The following is a 25,013-nucleotide window of genomic DNA, read 5'->3' as shown; positions in this document are numbered from 1 at the left end:
CTAGCTGTCTGGATTTACCCTGCAGAGATCTGAGGAGCAGTTAACCATAGTCCTCAGAAATCCACCAGAGTTTAAGAAGCCAACACAAAGAAAGAGGAAGGTAACAGACATCTGGCCATAAAGAGTGATATCCGGTGGAATTCCCGGCGGCAACAGACCAATCCCGGATGAAGAACGTCGTGGATATAGACTAGTTTTACTATAAAACCATCATCAGGAGGAGGTGGAGGTAATATATGAGAACTTTTCAACTATTAGGCCTACTATTGATAAAGGGTTTCTATCTCTACTGGCAAAATCTTTAAATCTAGGCAGGTCAAGCACAATTTTAACTGCAAATTGGTTGCCCACGACTAATTTTAGGTTCATTTCTGCCAGATCAGTTGCCATTTGACATTCAGTCTGAGGCGGAGGACGAACAATGGACGATCGGACGTATGGCACATCAGAAATTTTGTGTTCAAAAGTTGCATTTAAAACTGTTGCAAGCTTGTTTTAATATGACTGGAGTAGTGTTTTACATATTGTGGCTAACTGTAGACTAAAATGGAACTTCACTAGAAAACAGACCATATTATCCGTATCAGCCGTCTGCAAGTCCATATTCTTTTGTTTCTTCTTGGTTTCAATTACAATTACACGCACACATTAGTAGTGCTGCCTTTCTCTTTTATGTCTTTTTGAGCAAATCTCCATAATATTGTTTACATAAATACTTTATTGTAATTGTCAATGTACAAAACTTACCGGGGGTTCTGTCTCTGTGCGACACCCACATCGTCACCGGTCGATCAAACCATTTAAGCAGAAAGGGATTGAAACGTGTAGTTTAAGGTGACAAAACATAGATTAACAGTGTCTAGCCAGTTTAAGGATTGTATGTTGTGCATAAATGATCTTCTTTTATGTTAGAGTCTACATATTAAATTAGATTTAACTGCATTTCAAAGCCAATAGACGTACTCGTACTTCGAAGTCTTCAAGCTGCCAGGAGACCTTAAATAAGGCTCCCAGATTGCAAGCATCTTTTCTTTTTTTGGGGGGGGCATTTCTGCCTTTATTTGATAGGAAAGCTGAGATATGAAAGGGGAGAGAGAGAGAGAGAGAGAGAGAGAGAGAGGGGGGAAGACATGCAGGAAAACAGTCACAGGTCAGACTCAAACCCTGGACCTTATGCGTCGAGGAATAAACCTCTGCGTATGTGCACCCGCTCTACCAACTGAGCTAACCGGCCACTGCAAGCATCTTTTAAAATCCTCAATGCCTACTTTGACACCCGGCCCTAGAGGCTGGACAGAGATAAGCAGAGACAATATGTGAAGGTGTACCAGTGGAGATAGGAAAGGAGCGAGGGAGTGCTGTTGCGATTCTGCAGGAAGCTGAGCTTGTTAGATGCGTGAGCAGCACCGCAATGAATTTAATGTTCTCTCCTTAACGTTGTGGATAGGGTATCCCGTTACACTGTATGCATGCATTTTTTGAGTTGAAATAGAATCAATACATAAAAGTCAGTGTAAATAAAATATTTACATATAACATCTTTTATTCAAGGAGTGCCTTCAAAATCCCAACAACTTTCAGAAAACAACAGTCAGAACAGCACAATTAGATTGGTAATATAATCCCCCCCCCAAAAAAAATCTATATTAGATTCCTCTCTGATGCGCACACCAAAAAATCAACATGAGTTTGTGTCTTTTGAGGCACATCTGCTTTTAGAAAGTGGCTCACAATACAAGTAGACAGAAATTAGGAACACAACTCAGCCATTGTTCTCATGCTCCCTGGGTTTAAAAAAGTCTTCCACGCACACGCACACGCACACGCACACGCACACGCACACACACACACACACACACACACACACCGCCTCGAGCCAAGGAAGGCCAGTGACATCAAGTGTATTCAATTCACAAGGAGGCATGTTGAGGAAATTTGAGTCACAGTTTGGGAAGGAGGTCTTTTCCCTCCACCAGAGTCGCTGTTGCTTGAATAACAGTGAGTGCTATCTTTGTCTGTAACTTCATTAACTGAAGGTGGAAGGGAACGAGCCTCGAAATAACAAACTCACAGCTCTGGCACTAAAAGCTAAAAGTGGAGACAAGCGTTCCCACACTGTATAGGAAATATATATTACAACGGAGGACCTGAAATTAAAACGAGGATAACATGTTTTTAGTATAAAAAACAAACCAAAACTCTAAAGGCATGGGGAGCATATAATAATAATAATAATAATAATAATAATAATAATAATAATAATTATAGTAATAACAGAGCAAATAATCACTGAGGAGTTATTCAAAATACATACATACTGCTTGAATAAATACATTTCAAAAATACATATATGTTTATCTTTTCTTTTTGCTAGAAAATTTCAAATTTGAAAGCAGCTATGTGTGTTTAAAATATGGCATTAAATCACTCAGTAACTGCTCTTATCAAAAGCCCCTGGACACAATGTGATTTCACCCATCTTCTTAAAGAAGCACTGCATACTGTACATTATTTCTGTGTCACAGCCAAGGACTTCACACTGGAAAAAAAAAAAAATATATATATATATATATATTCAGAGAGATATGATGCAAATCCGTTCGACGACTCAATGTGTTTTCAGAAAGAAAATATCTGTATGATTGTGGATTAAGATGGAAAATGTAACAGTGAAATATTGCATATCTGTGGTGCCACTGAGAGGAGATTGGGCGTCTTTCTCTCCTGGAACAGCCACATATTGATTAGGGTTAGTGCTGAGGACGGAGTACGGGGAACACTGTTTCGGAAAAAAAAGAAATAGAAAAATTTAAGAATAAAGTCATAATATTTCCAATAAAAAAGTTATAACATTTCAGGAAAAAAAACACAATATTTTGAGTCAATGTATTTTGGCAAAAAAGGACTTGTCCTGTGACATTTTGGTTGTTATATTCCCAAATATATTATATTTATTTGTTATATATATTTATATATTAGGAGAAAAGTCATACTTTTAACAGAATCAAATCTCACTGTGATTCCAAAAAAGTCAAGATATATGAAGTTGTATATTTATGAGAAAAAAATGAACTTTTATTCAGAAAGGTAATGTTTCGAGAGTATAACAACCAAAATGTCATAATTAGATTATTATGAAATTATTAAATGTGCATGTTTTAGCATTGCCTGACTCGCCATAAAGGGTTTTGCTTGCAAAAACCTTATTTGTTCAACAGATTATTGGGTTATTCACAAAATATTCTACTTATTTTTCATACATTTTAGGACTCAATTCTTTTAAAATTGTATATTTTTCATACTGTTGGTTTCTGTAACATTACGACCTTTCCTGAAATATTACGACTGTATTCTCTAATCACCCCCTTAGAGTGATCCTAATACTCCGTTGTAGTATTTCTCTCTCAGAGAAAAACACATTCAGTCATCCCAGCCAAAAAAACGCCCAGTCATCTGGTAGAACTTCATGTTGAAGGGCCTGTAGAAGTCCCGTAGCCTCTGCACCACCTCAGGGTCAATGTTGGGATGGGTCCGCCCTTTGGTTTTGCCCAGGCAGTGGGGCTTGCTGCTGCCCTCTGCCTTCTTGAGGCACGGGAAACCCTTGGTCTGGTTGAAGTAAAAGTGTTTGTCTGTGATGATCCTCTTGAGCCCCAGGAAGTCCTGCACGCGGCCCAGCTCTCCGGCCGGGTCGCTGATCAGCCGCTCGCCGCTCACAAACAGGATCTGCTTCATGGGGAAGTACTGCAGCCAGTTGTCCAGGTGCTTGGCGTAGATGCCGATCTGGATGGCGCTCCATGAGGTGTCGATGAGCCCCGTAGTTCTGTTTTTGAAGGTGAGGCTCTCGAAAGAGGGGATGTCAGGCTTCTTGGACAGTGTCTGTGTGAAGTCCGAGATAGCCCTGGTGACGGGGTCCCTCACCACCACGATCAGCTTGGTGTCCCGGGACATGGCGGATATTCTGGCTGGAGCCTCTCTGGTCACAAAGTAGCTGGGGGTTTTCTCCATGGTGATCTGGCCTTCCAGGGTCTTGGGCATCAGCTCCCTGGTAGGAGAAAAATAGAAGAAAAAAAAAAAGGAAGTGAGATATTTGTTTGACCTGCACTCCGGACTGAATCCCACTGAGTAACTGTCACAGTTTTATAACCGCTCTTATTACAATAAACATTACAAACTGGATGAACTCAGGCTATGTCATCAAAAACTTTGAATCCAATCAATCAAGAATAACACTGGAAACAGTTTGTTTGCGGTTGTATATTTATTTGATCGCTATCGGGTGTCTTTTTCTCCAAGCTCAATTAGCTGCCAAGAGGTGCGACCAAATGTTGATTTGAAGTTTTGGCGCAGCACCGCGCTCTGGATGTAAAAGACATTCTTGTGGTGATAGTATGCAGATGCTACCTCAAGTGTTCCTTAATGTAGCCTGAGGGCTTATGAAATGAAGAAGGGGACTCCCCTGGGTCCATTTGAAAGAGGGTATTCTTTACTCTCATATGGCGCGAAAAAAGGAGAATGTCAATCTCTATACCCATACTGTGGTAGTGCTGGTTATAAAATATTGATATTTGAGCAGAAAGGCCCTCTCGGCATAACTGATCACCTTCCTGTATTTCGCTTTTCACAACAAATGGTGGAAGAACATCAGAAAAGTATTTCGACATTTCAATTTTGCCACCGGTGGATAGTGAGACATATTCTTGTGGTGAAACACTGTATTTATTTGAATTTTGGGGAATTGCTCTGTTTGTAGGTGTTATAAACAGTTCCACACACAGAGTACCTATAGACAGAGATTTTATTTGTAAAATGGGTTCACCTCCTAGCAGAGATGGGGACTCGAGTCTGAGACTCGGACTCGAGTCACACTTAAGTCGCACAAACAGCTGACTTCAGACTTGACTCGGACTTGACCCAAAAGACTTCAGACTCGAGTTTCGAGACTCGTCAACAACATGTTTTCATGAAATTATTTCTTTTTAAATATAAATGTATTCATGTATTTCTATTTTCTTTTATTGGTGCATATACGTTGGGGAAACGTATGACGAGCCTCATGTCCCCTGCCCTTTGCCATAATGTGCAATGCAACGCATGCGTTATGCCTTATGTGCGCGCACTCACACATAAAAATACATTGACGATGGCGACACCAAGTCCTCCCAGAGTTGTGCCTTTTGTCATTAGTTTTGATTTCAATTAGGCCTACTTGGTAAACAGAGACAGTAAGTCAACAGCTACGTGCAAGGTGTGTGGCACCAAGATAAATGATGCCGGATCAACAATGTCGAACTTCATCAGGCATCTCGAAACGCACCCAAATAGGTCAGTCACTCACACGCTAATGTGAAAGAGACGTTACATTTAGCATATATCGTCACAGGTAACAAGCTAACCATTGCAAAGTTTTGTGCTAATGCTGGGAACAGGCACATTGTATCTTTATAGTTAGTAGTTGCTGAAGCTCAGACATCCATGGCGCACAGGAGGCAGGACGCACAGATCCCTCTCCCCAGGAACAAACCTGCCGTGGATACGCTGGCCTCACTAACCTCTCCTCCTCTGAGTCGGCTCTCCCTCGCACTGGACTCCGTTTCACTGAGCGTACTCACACTTAGAAAATAAATAAATTGCATTAGATCAGTGAGTTCAAACTGCTTATTGTGCGTAATTTGGACTGACACTGAGATGCATGTTGTTCTGTAACTGGTGTGGCGCTGCCACTATTCTCTTGATTTCCACTTCGACATTAGATTTCTTTGAGTGAAAGAGACGTTACATTTAGCATATATCACCACAGGTAACAAGCTAACCATCGTAAAGTGTTGTGCTAATGCTGGGAACAGGCACATTGTATCTTTATAGTTGTATCCATATGATGTGACAGCTTTAGGTTAATATTTCACCAGGTCCGAGGGCTAGAGGGATGTGTTAAGTAGACCCCATAAAGTTATCCCACAACTGATTTTAATACTGTACTGTACAGATGGTAGCTACAGGACATGCTTTGAATTCATAAGATTTAACAATACAGTGTTAGGGACAGATCAGATGGCCAGAGACTTGAGACTTGACTTGGACTCGTGGCAAAAGACTTGAGACTTGACTTGAACTTGCCCCTCAAAGACTTGAGACTTGACTTGGACTCGAGCTCAAAGACTTGAGACTTGACTTGGACTTCCAAAAAATGACTTGTGAACATCTCTGCCTCCTAGTGATGAAAGTATACTCATAAGTAAAGTTCAACTAGACATAACCTCAATCAATCAATCAATCAACTCCACACACACACACACACACACACACACACACACACACACACACACACACACATATATGTACAACACTATATCACTCCCCCCAGCCCCATTCACCCACCTACCAACCCAGCCCTAAATCGACAAAAATGAGGCGACGCCTGCGAGCTAGTTCAGGCAGCCAACTCGCGCTGCACTGCGTACACACACATGACATGCCTCAATCCCTGTATCATTTACCAAACACACCCCCTCAATTTGTCTATTTAAGCTGAACAATTTCCCCACCTCTGCCTTGTCAATGCTGCTGCTGCTCTGCACCTGTATCGCTGTTAGCCCCACCACCACCACCCCAGCATCCACCTGCAGGCTCCGGCCAGGGGGAAGCTACTTTATCATCACTACCCATTATCTCACGTGAACCCATACTGCGGGGAGTGATGAGGTCGGAGTCTGGCCTCCAAACACAGTGTTCTGCTGTTATAATAAACATTTCAAACTGAAATGAAATCATTAAAAGCAGGAACCGTGCTGAACCAAGCTGAGGAAACGCCAACCTCACGTTACAACATTTATTTGGCGTCATGTGTGCATGAGTCCTTTCTGCCGCAAACTCAGGGAGACCAGCTAATCCGTTCGGCCACGCCACTCATCTTTCTCCGCTTTCCTTCTTGCCCAGTTGCCTTCACGACTGTGACCTTAAGCAAAGCGGGTAAAAGCAGCCCATGAATGATTAACACGCCCTCCCTCTACCATTTAGAGCCTCTGCAGAATACAGCTTTAAAATTCTACAAAGTACAGAATGCAGGCGTTAATTATTCATCTGCTTGGCTTGTGCTGCTTTAAGCGAGGACTGGCGCTGACAAAGTGGCCCAGGCTGCTCCCAGGGTAGACGCAGTTTGCCACCCGTGACAGAACTACTGAGACCCTAAAGCAGGGAGGTCCTCGGATATTTCTGAAGAGTGCTCAACACTTCAGTCTGCTGTTTACAGGACCATGCTGTGGCAAGCTTCTTCCTACTGCGGGGTGTCTTTTTCTGATGTGATGGGCATCGTTTTTTTTCTGCATTGCAGAAAGAGGCTGGTAAACAATCATGCTCCGTTTAACATTCACAGAATGAAATCACACAGAGGGCACTGAGATATTTGCTGAGGACAAGCTTTACACAAACAGAGCACATTTTTAAAAGATACCAGCTGTCACAATGAATGTGATGGTTTCACTGCAGGCTTCCCCCCCAACAAGTCCTCTAAATTAAATGACAAAACAGCTTTTAATTGCTCTCTAGAATGACAAGCATTTTCTGATCTGATGGCCCTATCAGCAGAAAAACATGCAAATCACTGTTATAACAATTAAAGCATTTTCTGATCTAACACAACTAGGTTTGCTTAGGTTTAGTCACAAAAACAACGTGTTTAAAGTTAGGGAATGATTGTTGTCATGGTTGAAAGAAACCAACGTTGACTGTCAGAAGAAAATGGGAAGCGACCAGTCGTACCCCCATGTCAAAATCCAACGTTTTGTTGACCCGGGCCTCCACCTTTCTGCGAACTTTGTTGTTTTTCCTTACACTCCTTTCCTCCAAGACTGCTAAAGGTCTTTGTCACTTGTAAATGTGTAATTTTGGGCATTTTCTGAAACAAATGATGCTGTCGAGGACATTCTCTTTTCCTCAGTCAACAGTTATTTTTTTCTCTCGCTTTTACAAAGAATAGATGCATGATGAAAAACAAAACATTTGGACTATTCTTAGCACAGATGTGGAACAAAATCAGTCCACAAATTAATTCAAAAATAAAAAAAAATATCTCTGACAATAAAACTAAAACCATGTCAGAGGAAGAATCCCAAACTGCTGAAGAGTCACGATTACTGAGGTGACATTACGAGTGTGTCTTTGCCAAGTTTTCCTTGTGGTTGTTTCCGGGCTTTAAAAACAGCTGCTGGTTGAGCTCAGCGTATGTAGTGAAACAGATCTAAAAGCCATAAGTCAATACCTTCAGGCCAATGTCAAAACGCATCCCTGCTACGTGGCTGAGTGGATGTCCTCTGTGAGGAATGGATCACGAGGTCAGCGCAAGGGGGACACATTCAGGAAGCGGTCGATAAGAGCAAGAGCGGCAACACAGGTGCACTGATGTCTAGAACATCCTCCTGCAACGCTGACTGTTACCTGACCTCCAGAGTCCTCTCAGTATCTGCGAGCTCTCCTACAGCTGTGTAAAGAGCAGCATTGACAAGGCTCCTTTCCTCTCACATTAGCTCTGCCCCGTTGCCCCAAGAGTCCAGAGTGAGGCTGTATAATGGTGCTTTAAAACAAATCCAATGCCACCTGGGACTGCAGTGGCTGCTAAGCTGACAAGTCGATAATAAAAGAACACAGAGACAAATTATCGATGGGGGATCATCAGACGCTGGCATCTTCCTGAGCGTCTTCCTGACAATACTGGCAACATGCTAATTTGGAAACCGCTAGACTTCTGAAACAACAGCCCTTACAGTACCACAACTGTATGATGCAAAAGAGAATATTTTGGTTTATGAAAAAGAAATGAGCCCGTACTAAAGGAAGCATCCATATTTGATGGCGTGCGTCGAGCTTATTCTGTGGTCGATGCACTCACAGCGGTGGTGTGTCGGTGCGAGGGCACTCTGGAGGGTTTTTCAGGGTCAGTGAGGTATGTGGCATGGTGTGCAACATGAGTATGGTCATAAATCATAAAGTAATCATGTATCCAGGTTGATGTACATTTTATAGTTATTGGGAGAATGCTTTCCGGTTCATCGGTGGAGTGCAGTCTTATGAAACAGGTACTGGTTTAACGCCATTTTGTTCTGTTCAAATTTAAACATCATACCAGGTCTGTATCTAATTATTGATGATTTTAATTATTTAAATTAGGTATGCCTTAGTCTATATCCATGATGTTCTACTTCCGGGACTGCTCCGTTGCCGGATTTCACTCTTTTTCGGCCGGATGTCGGTTACCTTCCGCTTTTTTTTTGTTGGAATTTTAAACTCCGGTTGATTTCTGAGGACTATGGTTAACTGCTCCTCTCTGCAGGGTAAATCCAGACAGCTAGCTAGACTAGACTGAGTTTTCTGTTGCACGTCTAAAACAACTTTTGGACGTACACATGTTCCAACAAAACAAGTTCCTTCCCGAGGCTATTTTGCAGAGGCACCGTGGCTCTGTCCGGCGCTTAACATCATCACAATAATCATGACGACTGTGATTGGTTTAAAGAAATGCCAATAAACCAGAGCACGTTTCTCTCCCATCCCCGAATGCTGTGTGGACTAGCCAGACCCTGCTCCGCAGCGCTGTGGAGGAAGGTCTGGCAAAGCGATACTAGGTATGCCACCAACTGAGCATTGCACTCACTTTTTTTAAAAGATAATTTTTTGGCTTGTTTGGCCTTTATTTGATAGGACAGCTGAAGACAGGAAAGGGGGGAGAGAGAGGGGGATGACACGCAGCAAAGGGCTGTGGGTCGGTTTCGAACCCGGGCCACCGCGGTAAGGACTGGCGCACTCACAACCAGGTGTGCTACCAGGGCACTATGAGCATTGCACTTCTAATTATGTTTAGGTGTAATTATCCCTGGGTCTTTTCTGGATCAGACTCATTGTTACCTCCGCCGAGCAGGTTATGTTTTCAGCTTTGTAGTTTGTTTGTTGGTGTCTGTCAGCAGAATTACAAAAGAACTACAGGTCTGATTTTCATAAAACTTGGTGGATGTGTGTGGCATGGGCCAAGGAAGAGCCCATTCAATTTTGGGACAGATACACAAATTATTTCTCACTTTCGTTAACATTGGGAGACATTCATGTGGTGTCGGAATAATCGGAAAATTTACACTGCATTAACATTATGAAAAGGGCCTGCCTTGGCTGGGGTCTGTCCTCTCAGGGTGCCTTTTTAGTTCATACATTTATTGATACATGTTGCATTCGGGAAGGTTTTAGAAAGGGCTCGTTTTGAATTGTTTCCTAAGTTTTAGACCTGTGGAGCCCTCTAAAGCAAAATCGGGAAATTTGAGGAGTTGAAAAAACGTTTTGTTTTTGCCAGACAAACTATATTGTTGATTATTTTCATGTCCATCTTATCAATTAAGTGACAAATGCACACCAATGTATGTGTTATAGAAGTAAAGAACTTCAACTCTCAACTTTCAGGTTTGAGTTCGGCAAAGGAGCAAGGAACACAGAGAACACAGTTTTACAGTAAGTGAACTGCACATGGGGTATTTCTTTCCATTCTGCAGCAGAAGCATGCAGCGCTCTCTAATGAAACTTTATTGGCAGGGTAGGTGATGTAACAGATGACAAACTGGCCAAGCGCTTGATATTCACTGCAGTTCCAGATCCTGCTTTGATGTCTTCATCCTACTGCTAAAATATGACTCCCCAAGCACGCTGATGCATGAAACACAGGCATCGGGATCCACTCATGAAACAAAAACAGACCCAAACCGAATAAAGAAACACGGGACATGAACCATGGCTTCCCTTTAAATCAAATTCACTGCTTTGGCATGCATATAAGTATTGGAGAGACACAAGAAAAAACATATTTAGGATGACTAAAAAGTTTAGAACATTAAAAAACAACTTGTGTACATAACAGAACAAAACATACTGTAATTGTACGTCGTTCCTCTCATATGGAACTAACTAGCTGGAGAGGAAGGCCAGGCAGCTCATTCAGGCAGCTCTTTTCCCTATTAAAAAACCAAATCCAATGTACACAGTAACGTGCAGTACATCACTCAATGCATCCTTTGTAGGCTCGTCTATAAAGTAACCACTTTAGAATAAAGGGCCTGACGCATCACTGCTTTCGTTTCCCTACTGAACGAATTTTACTCGCAAACTAACTCAACTCTGCCCTCATATATAGTGTAAGCTGTGACTCATGTCTGCCTGTTATATATAAATGCCAAAAAAAAGTCTGAATGTGCCCATAAGGTCTTATTTACTGTAAATCAGTTGCACACATAACATGACAACATGACATATGAATTAGGGAGAAGTAAAAAACTAACAAGTGATCAGCTCTGAATGGGCCATTTCCTGGTGTTATCCTTTGCCTTTTAGAAAGGGACTTGGATCTGGGCCAATGTCTGTCAATTGACGGGAGTTGTAAAGACAAAGAGGCAAGTGGGCTTGAGTGCTGTCCACTTCACCCCCACAAGCTTTTGATTCATTTTTTCTCTTCCAGCAGGGATCCCTGGCAGACATAACTGCACTCCCACAGTGTTCCCCTGCCACTACCACCAGATAATAATCTTGTAATTGGCTCAATATTTCTGCTGTTTGCAGGCGAAGCAAAGGCAAGCGCCGCTCTTGGTGGCTTGGACTCACCAGATATTTTCCAGGTCAGTGGATGCTAGCGGAGGTCAGAGAGAAAAGAGGAGGAGGTAGGGGGGTGAGTAATGGCTGCTGTGCGGTGAGGTGAAAGCCCACTCCTCGGAGCACGGGGCTTCACTGCTCTGCCGGCCTTGTGCAACAACACACCCTTAACCTGCCCTGCAGGCAGCAATCACTGCCAGCGCTGCCACACATAACGGCATACAAATGAGAAACATGCCGTGGGATGTGCCGTGTAAAAGCCTCTGCAAATGACTCTGGGAACACAAATGAATGACAAAATGACATGTTTGCTAATTCACATTCACACGTTTTAGGGGTGGGCAGTGCAACGTGGGCTTCATCATCTGCTGAGGCTGGACGGCGAGCAATCAGCTGTTTATAATTCAGGGATTACAGGTGTGAGCTTCCCAACAGCAGACAGCCTCGGGCCAGGATAATCGTCCGTTTTATGACCCTGACAGTCTCAGTCCTGCCAACCTGACCTTTTTTTCCCCCTCCACTGGATCCTCATGCACTGTGTCACTGTCTCTGTCTGCACACCTGCACTTTACACCTCTAAATCCTCCCCCACCCCCTCATAGACAGTTAAGTACTCCTCCAACATGGCTACACAGGATTACTGCCGTCTGAATTGCACAGCTTCCATATCACAGTTGAGTATCTTGAGTTTTCTGTTAAGGCATTTCAAAAACCGAATCAGGGACAAACGGTGTGCAGGATTGTATTCCTAACAAAGGCTACATTGTGTGATTTTCCTCTCTGGTTGAAGGTGTGTCAATCATGAAAATCACCTGTTGTTGCCTTTGATTGTAATTAAAGCTTGCATGCTCACAGCTGCCCTTGACATATGAGTAGAGAGCCCTGTTTGTCAAGGAAGTCGAACTGAACTTTATTATTGCCATAGATTTTCAGCTAATTCTGACTCTCTACTTCTAACTACATACATTGTGTATGACTTTGTTCCTACGTGGTCTTAACTGGTCCAATCTGAAAAGGATGAAGAAAAGCAGTCCAAAAAAAATCCTAATTAGTAATGCTTATTTTGTAGTCAGACCTGACATCTGAAAATCATCTTGTGCACTGTTTTGATGCAACCTTGGCCATTGTTTTAGGTTTTCTTCCCATCATTTCCCAAGTCGTCCTACAGTAAGTAGCTTTATAGTGAAGCATGACTGTGGGGACATTGGCTAAAAAAAATAGCTGGAGTAGTCATGCTGTGTTAGAATAGAATACAGAAACTGGTTATTTTACTAATTAAGCAAAAGCAAATTCTCAAGCAATTGGCAATTTCAGTTAAGTAGAAATTATCCAAGGTGGGCTCTCGAAATAAAGAGTGAAATCAGAGTGGTACATGGGAACTGTAGGGGGTCGGAAGCAATTATGAAAAACATACAATTACTAGATAAGAGTCGTCTATTCTTGGAAAACAAGATGGTTTTGATAAAGAGTGAGTAGGAAAGGAAAGAAAGCCTGCACGACACTGGGGACACATACGATAACAATGTCACTGCGGATGAAAAACTTGGGAAATGTCAGCTTTTAAATAACAGGAACCTCATTGTCAGATTGATGATTTGGTGTGTTTCAAATTAGACGAAAAAGGATTTGAATGGGTTTCAAAAGCTTGTGCTGGTTCTGTCTGGCAGAAGAGCAGGAACTTAGACTGAACATGCTAAACTTGTTTAAAGTTAAACATCAGTGTCATTTAATAAAACAACTTTGTTAAAAACGTCCAAAGTACAACACATGAGTAGATCGGGGAAAAGACACATCGGAAATGCTACAACGTGTTGTGTTGTAAGATTCAGTCACATTGGCTATTAGATGGTGAAAGCATTCAAATACACTTGAAAAAACAATGCTGGCCTGTTGCCATTGTAATTTATCTCTGGTGAAATGTCTGGTTACTCTTGGAAAATGTCTGTCAAATTTATGAGACCTCATAATGTCTGGAAGGAAAAAAGAATCAGACCTATGCGATTTGTTACAGAGTGAACTTGATTATAAATGGAGATAAAGAATACTATTGTATCGTACACTGTTGTAAAAACATTTCTTTCATGAACACTTGCCTTACCACTGAGCATCAAGTTTTTCCTCCTTTTTTTTCTTTCCACACAACGGCCGCTATGCGATTTCGTAAAAGATTAATAGAGTTAGCTTTGCAGTATGTTCTTATAAATTTATCAACAGTGTTTTTAACGGAATACTTCTTTTTTTTCCGTGGTGCTGAGTGTAAGTCCCCGGTTTATTGCATAAGGGGGGAAAAGGGGGCTTTATCTTTATGGCAACTTGCTTGTGTATTATTCACCATCTCTAATTGTGGTGGAAGAGTGACAGAGGGAGGCAAAGAGGTCGCAGGACGCACTCAGGCCATCTGAGGCCTTTTAGACATCAACGAGCAAAGGCTGCTCACTTTTAGATCCAGAGTGCATATCAGCAGAGAGGACAAGGGGGTGAGGTGGGTGAGAATGATGAGGGGCACAGAGAGGGAGACCTAAAATAGAAAGAAGAAAGAAAACAGGCACAGACAGAAATATCCCATTTACAATAAGAGTATATACTTTACATGCTAAAGTAGCTTTTAAAGCAGAATTCTTATTTTAGTTTAAGATTTGACCTGATGGTTGCGCTAGATAAAAAGGTTAGGGAACCTCCATTGTTACTGCAATTCAACCTGAGGGTAGTATCGCATTGCCAGACCTACCTCCACAGCGCCGCGGAGGAGGGTCTGGTTTGTCCACACAGCATTCCAGGATGGGAGAAAAACATGCTCTGGTTAATTGGCTTTTTTTTCTTTTTTTTTTTAAAACAATCACAATTGTCTTGGGCGGCGCTAAGCGCGGGACGGAGCAACGGTGCCTCTGCAAAATAGCCTCCGGAAGGAACTTGTTTTGGTGGAACGTGTACGTTCAAAAGTTGTCGTGCAACTGAAAACTCAGAAAACCCAAAATGAGGGACATCCGGTGGCATTTCCAACGGCATGTGAACAATCCCTTAAATGAAACTTCGTTGATTTAGACTATCCTGAGGGCAACATGAATGTCTGTACAAAAATACATAGCAACCGAGACATTTTACTCAAAACCACAAATGTCAACCTCATGCTGGCGCTAGAGGAAAGCTCATTGTAATCCATTCAATGGTTGTTGAGATACTTCAGTCTAAAGTAGAGCATTCAACTGACGTTTCCGTCCCTAAATCCAGGTTGTTACCGTCGCTTAAAAACAAAGGTTGTGCTACGTACAAAATGACAACTCTAGTTGCCATGATAACCATTTATTCTCTGGTTCTGAATCTATATAGGTCTCCTATAACCTGAGGATGTTTTTTCTCTCTCAGTTCTGCTCAGATCAAGTCAAAACTTAGCACTAATTATCTGTAACATTTCTGTGATGCAGTGATTTACGTGAATTATAAAAATACATCTGAGGCTTGGAGAAATCGTTTCATTTTACACCTCCCCGGGTGGTTTGAGCAATTGAATTTCAATCGGTTCACATTGCTTCTTTGGTGCTTTTACACCTGGATTTTCACTTGGATTTTACGTTGCCATGGGATCACTCGAGATGCTTTTCAATGGCAGGTGTACAATAAAACGTGGCGAAAGTAAGCCGGGTGAAAGTCTGTGTCCGAATTAGCTGAGACGCGGAACCAATTCTGTATATTGCCTGGAGAGTCTGACAAACCCACACAAACTGAAATCGAGCCAGCAGAGATAAGGCTATATTTTGGATTTAGTGATTCATGTTCCATCGAACCAAATTACTATAAGACCTAAATATAACGCAAGCTCTGTATTTTATCTAATGTCATCACGTGGGGTTTATGTATCTCTGAATGGATTCTCAGACACAGCACGCACATTACTTTTTCATATTTCTCTGACCCACTTGTTCAGAGTTATGTGGAGTTTGAGTCAGAGCATGTTGGAGATGACACGTGAGTGGGATCGGCTTTGGTAAAAGCTCAATGCTATTTTTCTTTCTGCCAAGTCAGTTGTTAGGGTCTCAACAGCTTGTGGGAGATAAGACATCTTAACTTGATTTAATACCAACGCTCATTTTCAAGGTATTGTGTTTCTTGAACGTTCACTTTTATACTGAAGGTGGCTTCATTAGGAAAATTCAAGTGGTCCTTCCATAGCCCTCCTTACCCTTTCTCTATAGTTTCTAGCATTGAAATAATCTGAGGAGAAAAAAGAGCCACTTGCCTCAAACGGAAACCATTTCAATGGGTTTTTAAATTCTACATTTAAGCCTGATTTGAATACAAAAAAAAGCCCTGTGTCAAATGCATGAGAGCAAAATTAAATGTGAATTTGTTCAGAGCCAAATGGAAGGCTTTGAGGGGACTGCTCTGCAATAATTACCCATGACAAAAGGCTAGGGCTTTTGTCTTTGGGACCATTACCATGGTGATTTTCAAGCTGCTGAAACATTCAATATACACATTCAGTCTGCTGAATATGCCACATAGACTTTCACCAAAAAGATATGTTATGAGCCACATTTCTGCTGGCACAGATCCCGCCTGAGTGCCTCCACTGCTGCTGCTGTTGTTGAGAGGAGCAGCAAATCAAATATTAGAGCTCAGAAAAAGACATAAAACCTTGCGGTTTAAAAAAATATGAAGGCTAAAGTATGATAACTAAAGCCCAGTTTCAGATCCTTCTACAAAAACAAAATGATGGGCTGGCAAAAAGACAATCCCTTCCTTCTTCTCTCTTTGTAGACTCATCATTTCTCATCATGGTGATTTTGACCTTCTCATTTTATTAGGGTGAAAACTCCCAAATGTTCAGCCTATTGTGTATGTTGATGTACTGTACTTTCATCTTTCTCCCTAAAGATTTTTTGGGATCTTCAATCAAGGAACATGGTGGTGTTTTTTTCTATTCCTCTGTTGTTTGCTCTGCCATATCCCTCGGCTCTTCCTGTATGATCTAATATGTATTCTGATAGGCGGCTTATTAAACAGTCTTGTTAAATCAGGGATGAAGGTTTCATTATCAGTGCAAGGAAACATTAGCAGATTCAAGAAGACGTCTCATATACACAAAAAGCATTTGGTCATTAAACTTTTGGGAATGCTCTTAAATGCAGCGTCGCCACACCTAGAAAGTGCATCCAGTGCATACAATACAGCATTACTCATGCAACATGCACGTCTGTTATCATCTTAAGTTAAAACCTGTATAATTCTTTTTGTCAGTGTAGTGTGTGTCCTTATCAAGCGTTACTCCATTAACCTATCCTGCTATAAACACCCTGAGACAGTGGGGGGAATGATAAACTGCAGCTTATTTCAAATTCGGAGCCACTTTTAATCTTCTATGGTTTTTGTGTGCATCCGTTTTCCATTATACTGTAATAGGCATAGTGGTAAGACTCGCTATGGGCTTGTGTTTCACCAGAACGATCGACTGGCATCCAGTGGGGAGCTCCTGAACATGTCAGTCAGTGTCATGGTTACTTAAAGGGAGGAGCATTTAATTAGTTTTCCCTGTACTATTTACAGTACAGAAAAGGCTGCAACTATTTTATTTTGTGATCTATTTCCCAACGACCAACAACAACATGTTAGTCCGTCTCTCAATACTTTCCGACTTCCTGTCTGTGGTACTCCAAGCCTGTTGGTCTCAGGCTATTCTCATTCACTGATCGTTCTTATACTTATAAAGAATAATGCACTACAAGTTACTCAACAAATCTACTTATTTTACCCCAAACCACAATCTTTTCTAAACCTAAGTAGTTTTTTGGGGGCTTGCGCAGGTGCACTTGCTGCTGTTGCATTTGTAGGATAACACGCAAATTTGTGCCTAACTTTTTGTCAGATGTCTTACGAACCGTATGAAGATATGTTGTGGTTTCTATCGAAGAGATAAATTTCTTGGGGACTATTTAGCTGTGGAAATAATACCCATTTGGTGCGCTATTAATTGTTTATGGACACAGGATAGTGTATGTGGGATTGAGTCCAGATAAACTACAGTCCTCCATGTTCATCACAATGAAGTAACATGTCACCCAGTGTAATGGTATGGTTCATAGATGTGTGTGTTTAATAAGCTTTCAAACAACAATGTAGGTCTACAGTGTAGGACAGAGGAGTTAGATATATATCAGGCATTGGCTGCACAGACAATACTTTTTAGTAGAATCAATTCCTTGTTGGTTTTTGTCTTTTCATGGAATTTGTTCACAATAAGAACATTGCAAGCCTTATTTTTTAGCCAGAGGAATACAAAGGATAATCTATAGAAAACAAATAAAAAGATTTTTTTTGAGGGACTTGAGGAAGGCTGAGGTATAGCTGGATGTGGCTGCATGAGTGTGCTTGTGTGTGTTTGTGTGTGTGTGTGTGTGTGTGCTGCTACATTATAAATTATAACAATCTAATTATACTGTGTGCACATTTCCACGAGATGAAAAGCTTGTGGAGATGATGTCATCCTCAAAACCCAAATTTTCAGAATGTCTGCTTTAGTCTTCAACAATATTTCCATCCCCAGACCCACAGCACAGGTAATCATATCAATGTACTGATAATAATACAGTGGACTCAAAATCATACTGTACGGTACCACACGCACAATTAAAGTAAGAACTTGACAGGTTGAAAGCCCGAGTCTGAGTCTTGCTGGCGTACTTCTGAGAGCTCTGACTGTAAACCGCCTGGGATTTTCTAAAATAGAACGACTTCTGAAAGGGAGTCATTGTTCTGTTCAAATATAAGCAAATAGAGAAGCCAAAATTAGTCAGGTAGTATGGGCTTGGCAGATCTCCTCACTGAACTCAGAACATCATCGCGTTTTATTCTCAGGCCGTGTGGACTACCTCACAGCAGAGAGCGGGTGTCAGTTTCAGCTGCAATCATGTTGAATTGCATTACAGTTTTTACTTTCTTACAGTACTTTGTCTCAGGACCTATAAGCAGCAGAGGTCACCAGGCAGTAAAACACGATTTCCATATGCAATTCGATAGCTGCAAAATAATGAAAGCCAACTATTTGACAGTTCATTTTAACCAGTTTTAGGAGCACACGAAATCTAAGCTGAGCTAAAGTTAACGAGATAGCAAAACAGTGCTGCACATATTCAATGCATACAAAAAAAAAAAAGCAAGGCAGATAGACAATGTAAGATATTGGGGGAGGGGGGTGCAGAGAAGGCTAGGGATAAGAGTCAAGCATCAGGCGGACAGCAGTATCGGGGAGTGTAAAAGTGATTACACTGTCTCCATGCTCTCTTCCTCTCTGTCTACTGCCTTTTCCCCATTTCATTTTCTCCCTCCTCTTTCCACCCTTCATCCTTTTACTCCCAGCCTCAGAATACAAAGCGCCTGGCACCATCGCATCGCTTTCCTCATCTCGGTGCCAAGCCACAGCAGAGCACACCAGCGAGCTCGCACCCTCTGCGCCGTCCTGCCACCACAGAAGAAGCAGAGAGGGGCAGAGATTAGCATGTATGAATGCTCCCTCTTATCGCTTCTTTTTGACATAAACTCATTACAAACAGGCTCGCTCAGTCTCTCTGGGTATTTCACTCCCTAGATTGTAGTGCCAAAGAGACACAGACAGAGGCAGCAGAAGATTATGTTCCATAACTCACATCTCGGAGCTTTAAATATTTGATAGGATTTTTTTTGCTTCTGCTTAAACATCCTGGCGAATTAATAATGAGCTTGGTAATAACAAGATACCAAAATGATTTATGCTCACCGGGGATGAGAATGAATGCAGTTCGGAAAAGGCAGGCAGGGAGGAGCCGGGGTTAAAGACATGGTCGAATGCGTGATTTCCATTTTGCGCCCCTTGCATTATCCAGTAAATAAATAGCCCGGGGAAAATGGAACTTCGTGCAGCTCGTTTCTGTCGAGACAGCAGCGCTGTGCATAACGAACAGGTGATGTCGATGTGTGTGATATCGCCATGCTATCAGCACCAGTTGCACAAGCTCATACTGACTGGAAGCAGAGCTAGTGAGGTGGGGCGCGACGGAGAATAGGTTGTCGCTGAAAGAAAAGGTGAAAAATGACCCACAATGTCACAGCGGCTTAAAGGAACACAGAATGGCAAAAGCGGAGCCAGCGGTTGCCTGGGGCTGGGCTGTGACCCAGAATTCAACAGACCCCCAGTGAGAAACCAGGAGGCCCCATGACGACTGAGCTAAACTGGCCCGCACAACAGGAAAACACCTCCTCTTCCTCCCCAGACTGCAAAGAGGTAACCCCATCTGGGAAGCTGGATTGAGGGAGCAAGATAATATGAAGTGTAACGGAGAACTGCGGCGTCTGAGGAGCCGCTGACAACGTGCTAATGTTTTAGCCTGTCAGCTCTCTGTGAGCAAAGACGGATGGTTTTAGAAATAGAATGTAATTACAGGGCAGAGCCTCATTGTCAGGGTTAGGACAATGTGAATAGTGTAGTGGAGCTTTCTTCTTTCTCCCTGCTAGAAGGCACTCTCCTGAAGCTGGAAAGTGAGCTTTACAGTCTATGTTTTGAGCATATAAACTGACCAATGCAAGTGATGTGTCTTCTTAACGTAACTTGCTTTTGAGAGAGTTTATGCAGGTAGCCAGACCAACCAGTAAGAACTGCTGGTGCAGCTACAAGGTTATGTATCCTCACTGGCTTACCACCTGAACTCCTGCACCAATCTTTTTTATTTTGATATTATGGGGTGTTTAACTGTGCAACATTTTGAAAACATTTATTTTGCAGAACTGATGCCTCAGTTCCACACTTTTATAAAGATTATTATTTTTGGGGCTTTTTTCCCTTTATTTCAGAGTGACAGTGGATAGACAGGAAAGGTGGGAGAGAGATGGGGAATGACACGCAGCAAAGGGCTGCAGGTTGGACTCGAACCCTGGCCGCTGCAAAGGTCTCAGCCTACATGGGGCTCGCTTACTGGGTGAGCTAGTGGTCGCCCACAGTTCAACACTTTTAAGTCTCGGAGCTGAGCTAGAAGACTCATGAACAGCTACAGATTAATAGTTATCTCCATGAGGGATGTCGCACTTCATTCTTTTACGAGCAGGTCTGCTGCGTATTTATGTATGGCATTACAGAGGCATGGCCCATGCAGCTGTTTGCCCGTATCGGTCCAATAACAAATGATCTAATTCTCGCCAAAGCCCGTCTGATTACTAAACCAGCGCCATAACCCGATCTCATGTGAGTATTCAATGGCATGTAGGCTGTTCCCCAGCATGTTGCCAGGAGATAGTAAATGAGGTGTTCAAGGGGGAGGGGACACAGGCTTGATGATTCATGTTATCAATCAGAGGGTTATTTTTCTATATTTCACATTGATGTAATCGTCCTAAAAACACATTAACATTGAGAGAATACTCCGAAGAGAGATAATGGCTGGATATTTGTTAGTGAGTCAAACTCTGCCAGGCTTGAATGACGGATGTGCCACACATACAGATACAGGATGTGTGGATGTGGCATGAATAAATACGGTCCGTCCGAATCACAATTAGAAAATAAATAAATAGAGGGTAAAGACAATGATGAGGAGGGGATGGGTGTGCACAATCATTCAAGAGAACACATTTACGGAGAAAAGAAGCAAACCAAAACGAAATGCATATTAGTGCCATTCATATTCATGACAGTTGAATGGGGGCCATTATGAACCACTTTCAATCACATTTGCATTTACATTACGGGCCTGTAATGCAACTGTAAACCTATTGAACAAATGGTGGTGAAGCAAAAGTAAAATGTGTTGCAAACAACTAGCATGGGTACTAGTTCTTGCTCCACTGGATACCTGTATTATATATTAAAAAAAAATTATGAAATACATTTGCAGTGTGTGCATGTTTGTGTTTTATGTTGAGTGCAAACATATGTTTGTGATGGTATGTCTTCTTGAGTGTGTCTGTCTGCATATGCGTGTTTGTACATTCACCTAGAGACTCAAAAGAGCTCTTCTACAGGGCCATTTTTGCTACAATGTTAATCCAAGAGTTCAACAGCGAGAGCTAGAAACACTCAGAAACGCGCACTGGCACTCGATTGCCAGAAGTAAAAGCTTTGTGGGTGAGGGGGGAAATCCCTCCTGCTGGATTTACGCTTTGCCACAGCCGACCCTGTTTAAAAGCCTGTTGGATACAAAAAAAGAGAGAAGAAACATAAGAGCAAAAACAGGGCGGTGAAAGAGAATATTCACTGCTGCTGCTGGCCTGAGCGGAAAATAATATGATGTAATAAATGGTATGTAAGAAACAGACCTGCCCACGACAGCCACCGAGTCTGTAGATCCGTGTGTGTGCATATGTGCATTCCAGTGCGTGTGTGTGTGTGTGTTAAGGCTTCTCCATTAGCGCTCACATAACATTTGGTCCAGCACACAAAGCACAGAGTCATCAATGAGGACCACTACAGCTGAGGAGGATAGTGGGGTGAACCCTTGACAATATAAGCCTAATTACACACAGTTGTCTCAGCAGAGCCACAAATCAATGCTTGTGGTGAATACTAAACAACAAAATCAATACGGTTGCGTCTCAATGGCCATAATGAGAATCTGGTTGAAGGAACGGATTTTAAATCAACCACATATAGGCTCATTCTGGTGAGCCAAAGCTCAGCGAGGTGTGAAACGCATGTTAGATTACAGTATGATGATTCAAACACAACGGGCATTCTGACATTTTAAATGTGTAATTCTTACAAGTTGCGGTTTTTGTAATCAAAGTAAAACAACATTTCATTGTGATCAATAGATTCATAATTCAAATATTTTTCTTACTACTGTCTATTGTGATAGGGAGCGGTTATTAATGACTGTGACACAAGGGCAGAGCCAGACAGAGTCAATGTGAAGAAAAGCGTGACTCTAAATGTGTAGGAACAACAGTGGGGGCCCTGAACTCTCATTTGTGTTCATCAAACTTCTCTAATTGTTTGTATAATGAAATTATGGCCATCAGGGAGGCCTGGAGGACATCAATTAAGCAGATAAGCACTGAAAATAAATCACTTTTTATCAAATGTTTTTTTTTTATGTGTGTCCGCCTGTGTGTCCGGTAAACACAGGAAAAACAGGAAGTGATTCTATTCAGAGATTCGAGGCTCCATAAATCGCAGCGACAAGCAATCAGGATCGTTCGTAAAGCTCTGAGAAGGACAGCTAAAACATTACTTCGTCTTCAGAGCTGAACACTGAGGGCATAATACGTTTTTTATTTTCATTTGTAAGTAATGATATAGTGTTCATTTTAGCAACTGATTTGATTTAGTTTTGTTCAAAGTCTTTAAATCAATATGATTATTAATTTTAGTCCAATTTTATTCATTTCACTATTAGTTTTGGTCTAGTTTTAGTGAAAAGAAATATTTTTTAGTCAGTGAATTTTTAATTTGCAAGTCTTCTTATCATTCTGAGGCTACAACTGTCACCATCTTTTACAGTTATCATGGTTACTAGTGATTCAAGCTCTACCGATTTAAAATCGATTCATAGAATTCCAAAAATCGATTCATATTTTATTTAAAAAAAAAATTATTAAAAAAGAAATTTTATTTATTTTTTATTTTTTTTTAAAAATTGTATGTCTACTGCAATCACAATGGGAAAAGTAACTACATTTACTGTGAATCGTTTTTTTTAATCGAGAATTGTTTTTGAAGATGAAGATGTTGCTCATTAGTGCAACAGGTCAAGTCGCTAACCTAACTTCTGAAGATATGTTTGAGTGGAGGGGGATACTGGTTTACTAATCAGGAGGATACAATGTGTGATGCATGCTGGTCCCTTAGTTAAAATGCATTATATTAATGAAAAATAATAATAATGTACTTTATTTGTCACCTTGGGGAAATTTATTTTTTCAATCTGTTGTAATTTTTTTTTTTGATTTACACATTTACATCAAATGCGGAGAGATGTCAGAATGATGGGTCGCCGTAGCACAGTGTCCCAGGCAGTTAAAGTTTAGAAATTAAGTTGTAAAGTTTCTAAGATAGATAAGATTGTGTCAATGTTTTTGGCCATTATATGACTTTAATTGAGACAGCAGAAAGATGACAGGGAATGAGGGAAAGAGAGAGATGCAACAACTCTAGCCTTTATTTTCATTTTTGTTATGGAATAAAGGTTACCAACTCATACTTTTGTCATAGTCTCCGTTGTAGAAATGAGCACTATAATGATACTACAAATACAAGCCTTAACCAAGGTTTAACAAACATTAAAGGGAATCATAAACAATTTTTAATGGCTTTTCTTCATTTGAAAATTGTATTACAATGTTGGGCGTACTCTGCATGTGCAGCACCTTCAAAAGGAAAAACAAAATGTTCATGGAGCACTACATGAATGTGCTGGAAACATAATTTGGTGGTCAAATTTGTACGCTGTGATGGGGGACAGTGGGCTGTGCGAGTGCCACATGGGAGAGCCACAATGAGGCAAGGCAGTGATGTTAATGGATGTGATCACAGCTTCCTGGTGAATAATGCAGCCTTCCTAATTGGCAGGATTAATAATTGATGAGGGCGTGTTTGAGGTGGGAGCTGCAGTGGATAAAGAACATGCAACCGTCTTGTTAGAGAGTACTTTGAATGCTATATGGTGTACATCTGTCTATGCTGGTGGCTGGCTCTATATAACCGCCTTCTTCCTCCTATTGATATGACCGTGTGAGACGAAGATGTCAGAATAAACAATCGCCTTGACAACATAATGATATAATGAGCCTCAGCCCAGACACATGTTTGACGGTTAAAATGACTTGAGCTCATGTCAAGTCCCACAGGCTCCACAATGTTGTTACACCCTTAGTCCAAACTGGCCGTGGCTGACCCAGAACTAGCCAGCTGCGTAAATAAAAATGACTGCAATAATGCAGAAATGAAACATAAGGTATTGATATAACAGGGTCCATTTTTTTTACAAATGCTTGGGATGGATCTGGAGCTTGGTGATCCAGCACGAACTCTGTGACAGGAACTGATGTTCAGAGAGGGGCAGGACACGAGCTGATGAGAAGAAATAGATGTGGCAAAAGAATGGGACATAAGAGGGTAAGAAAAATTGATTTTACATTAAAATTGATTTATCCGCTGATCTCGAAGTGTCCAGTTTCTAGAGGATGCATAAAACCTGCCCATAAAGAAGTCCTGTCTCTTCGGGGTTAACACCTTCAAACCACTGTTGTGCTCTTACAGGAAACAATAGGATCAATATCTCAGGGTGTGTTCAAAAGGATTTCTGACAATCCAAAAATAATTTGTTATAGAGTTCAATAGGTGCTAGACACAAAAGAGCAGAAAAACAATGACCTGGTCCGATCATTGAAGCCAATAAAGCAACACGGTCTCACGGCAGTTTGTGTAATTGTCACGTTATTTT

At 41.5% G+C, this 25,013-nt stretch overlaps 1 protein-coding gene across 1 annotated transcript in view; it reads right to left on the bottom strand.

Moving 5' to 3' along the window:
- Positions 1-2,424: 2,424 nt before the first annotated feature.
- LOC116061469 (heparan sulfate glucosamine 3-O-sulfotransferase 3A1-like) overlaps positions 2,425-25,013 on the bottom strand; it is a 35,816-nt gene continuing 13,227 nt past the window's right edge. The window contains exon 2 of the mRNA XM_031315691.2: positions 2,425-4,042. Coding sequence (XP_031171551.1) covers positions 3,421-4,042 — 622 coding nt within the window. The 3' untranslated portion in view covers positions 2,425-3,420. The remainder of the gene's footprint in view (positions 4,043-25,013) is intronic.

This window comes from Sander lucioperca, chromosome 22 (assembly GCF_008315115.2).
Source record: "Sander lucioperca isolate FBNREF2018 chromosome 22, SLUC_FBN_1.2, whole genome shotgun sequence".
Classification (NCBI taxonomy): domain Eukaryota; kingdom Metazoa; phylum Chordata; class Actinopteri; order Perciformes; family Percidae; genus Sander; species Sander lucioperca.
The sequence above is the reverse complement of the archived record's forward strand: the minus strand, read 5'-3'. Positions and strand labels throughout refer to the sequence as shown.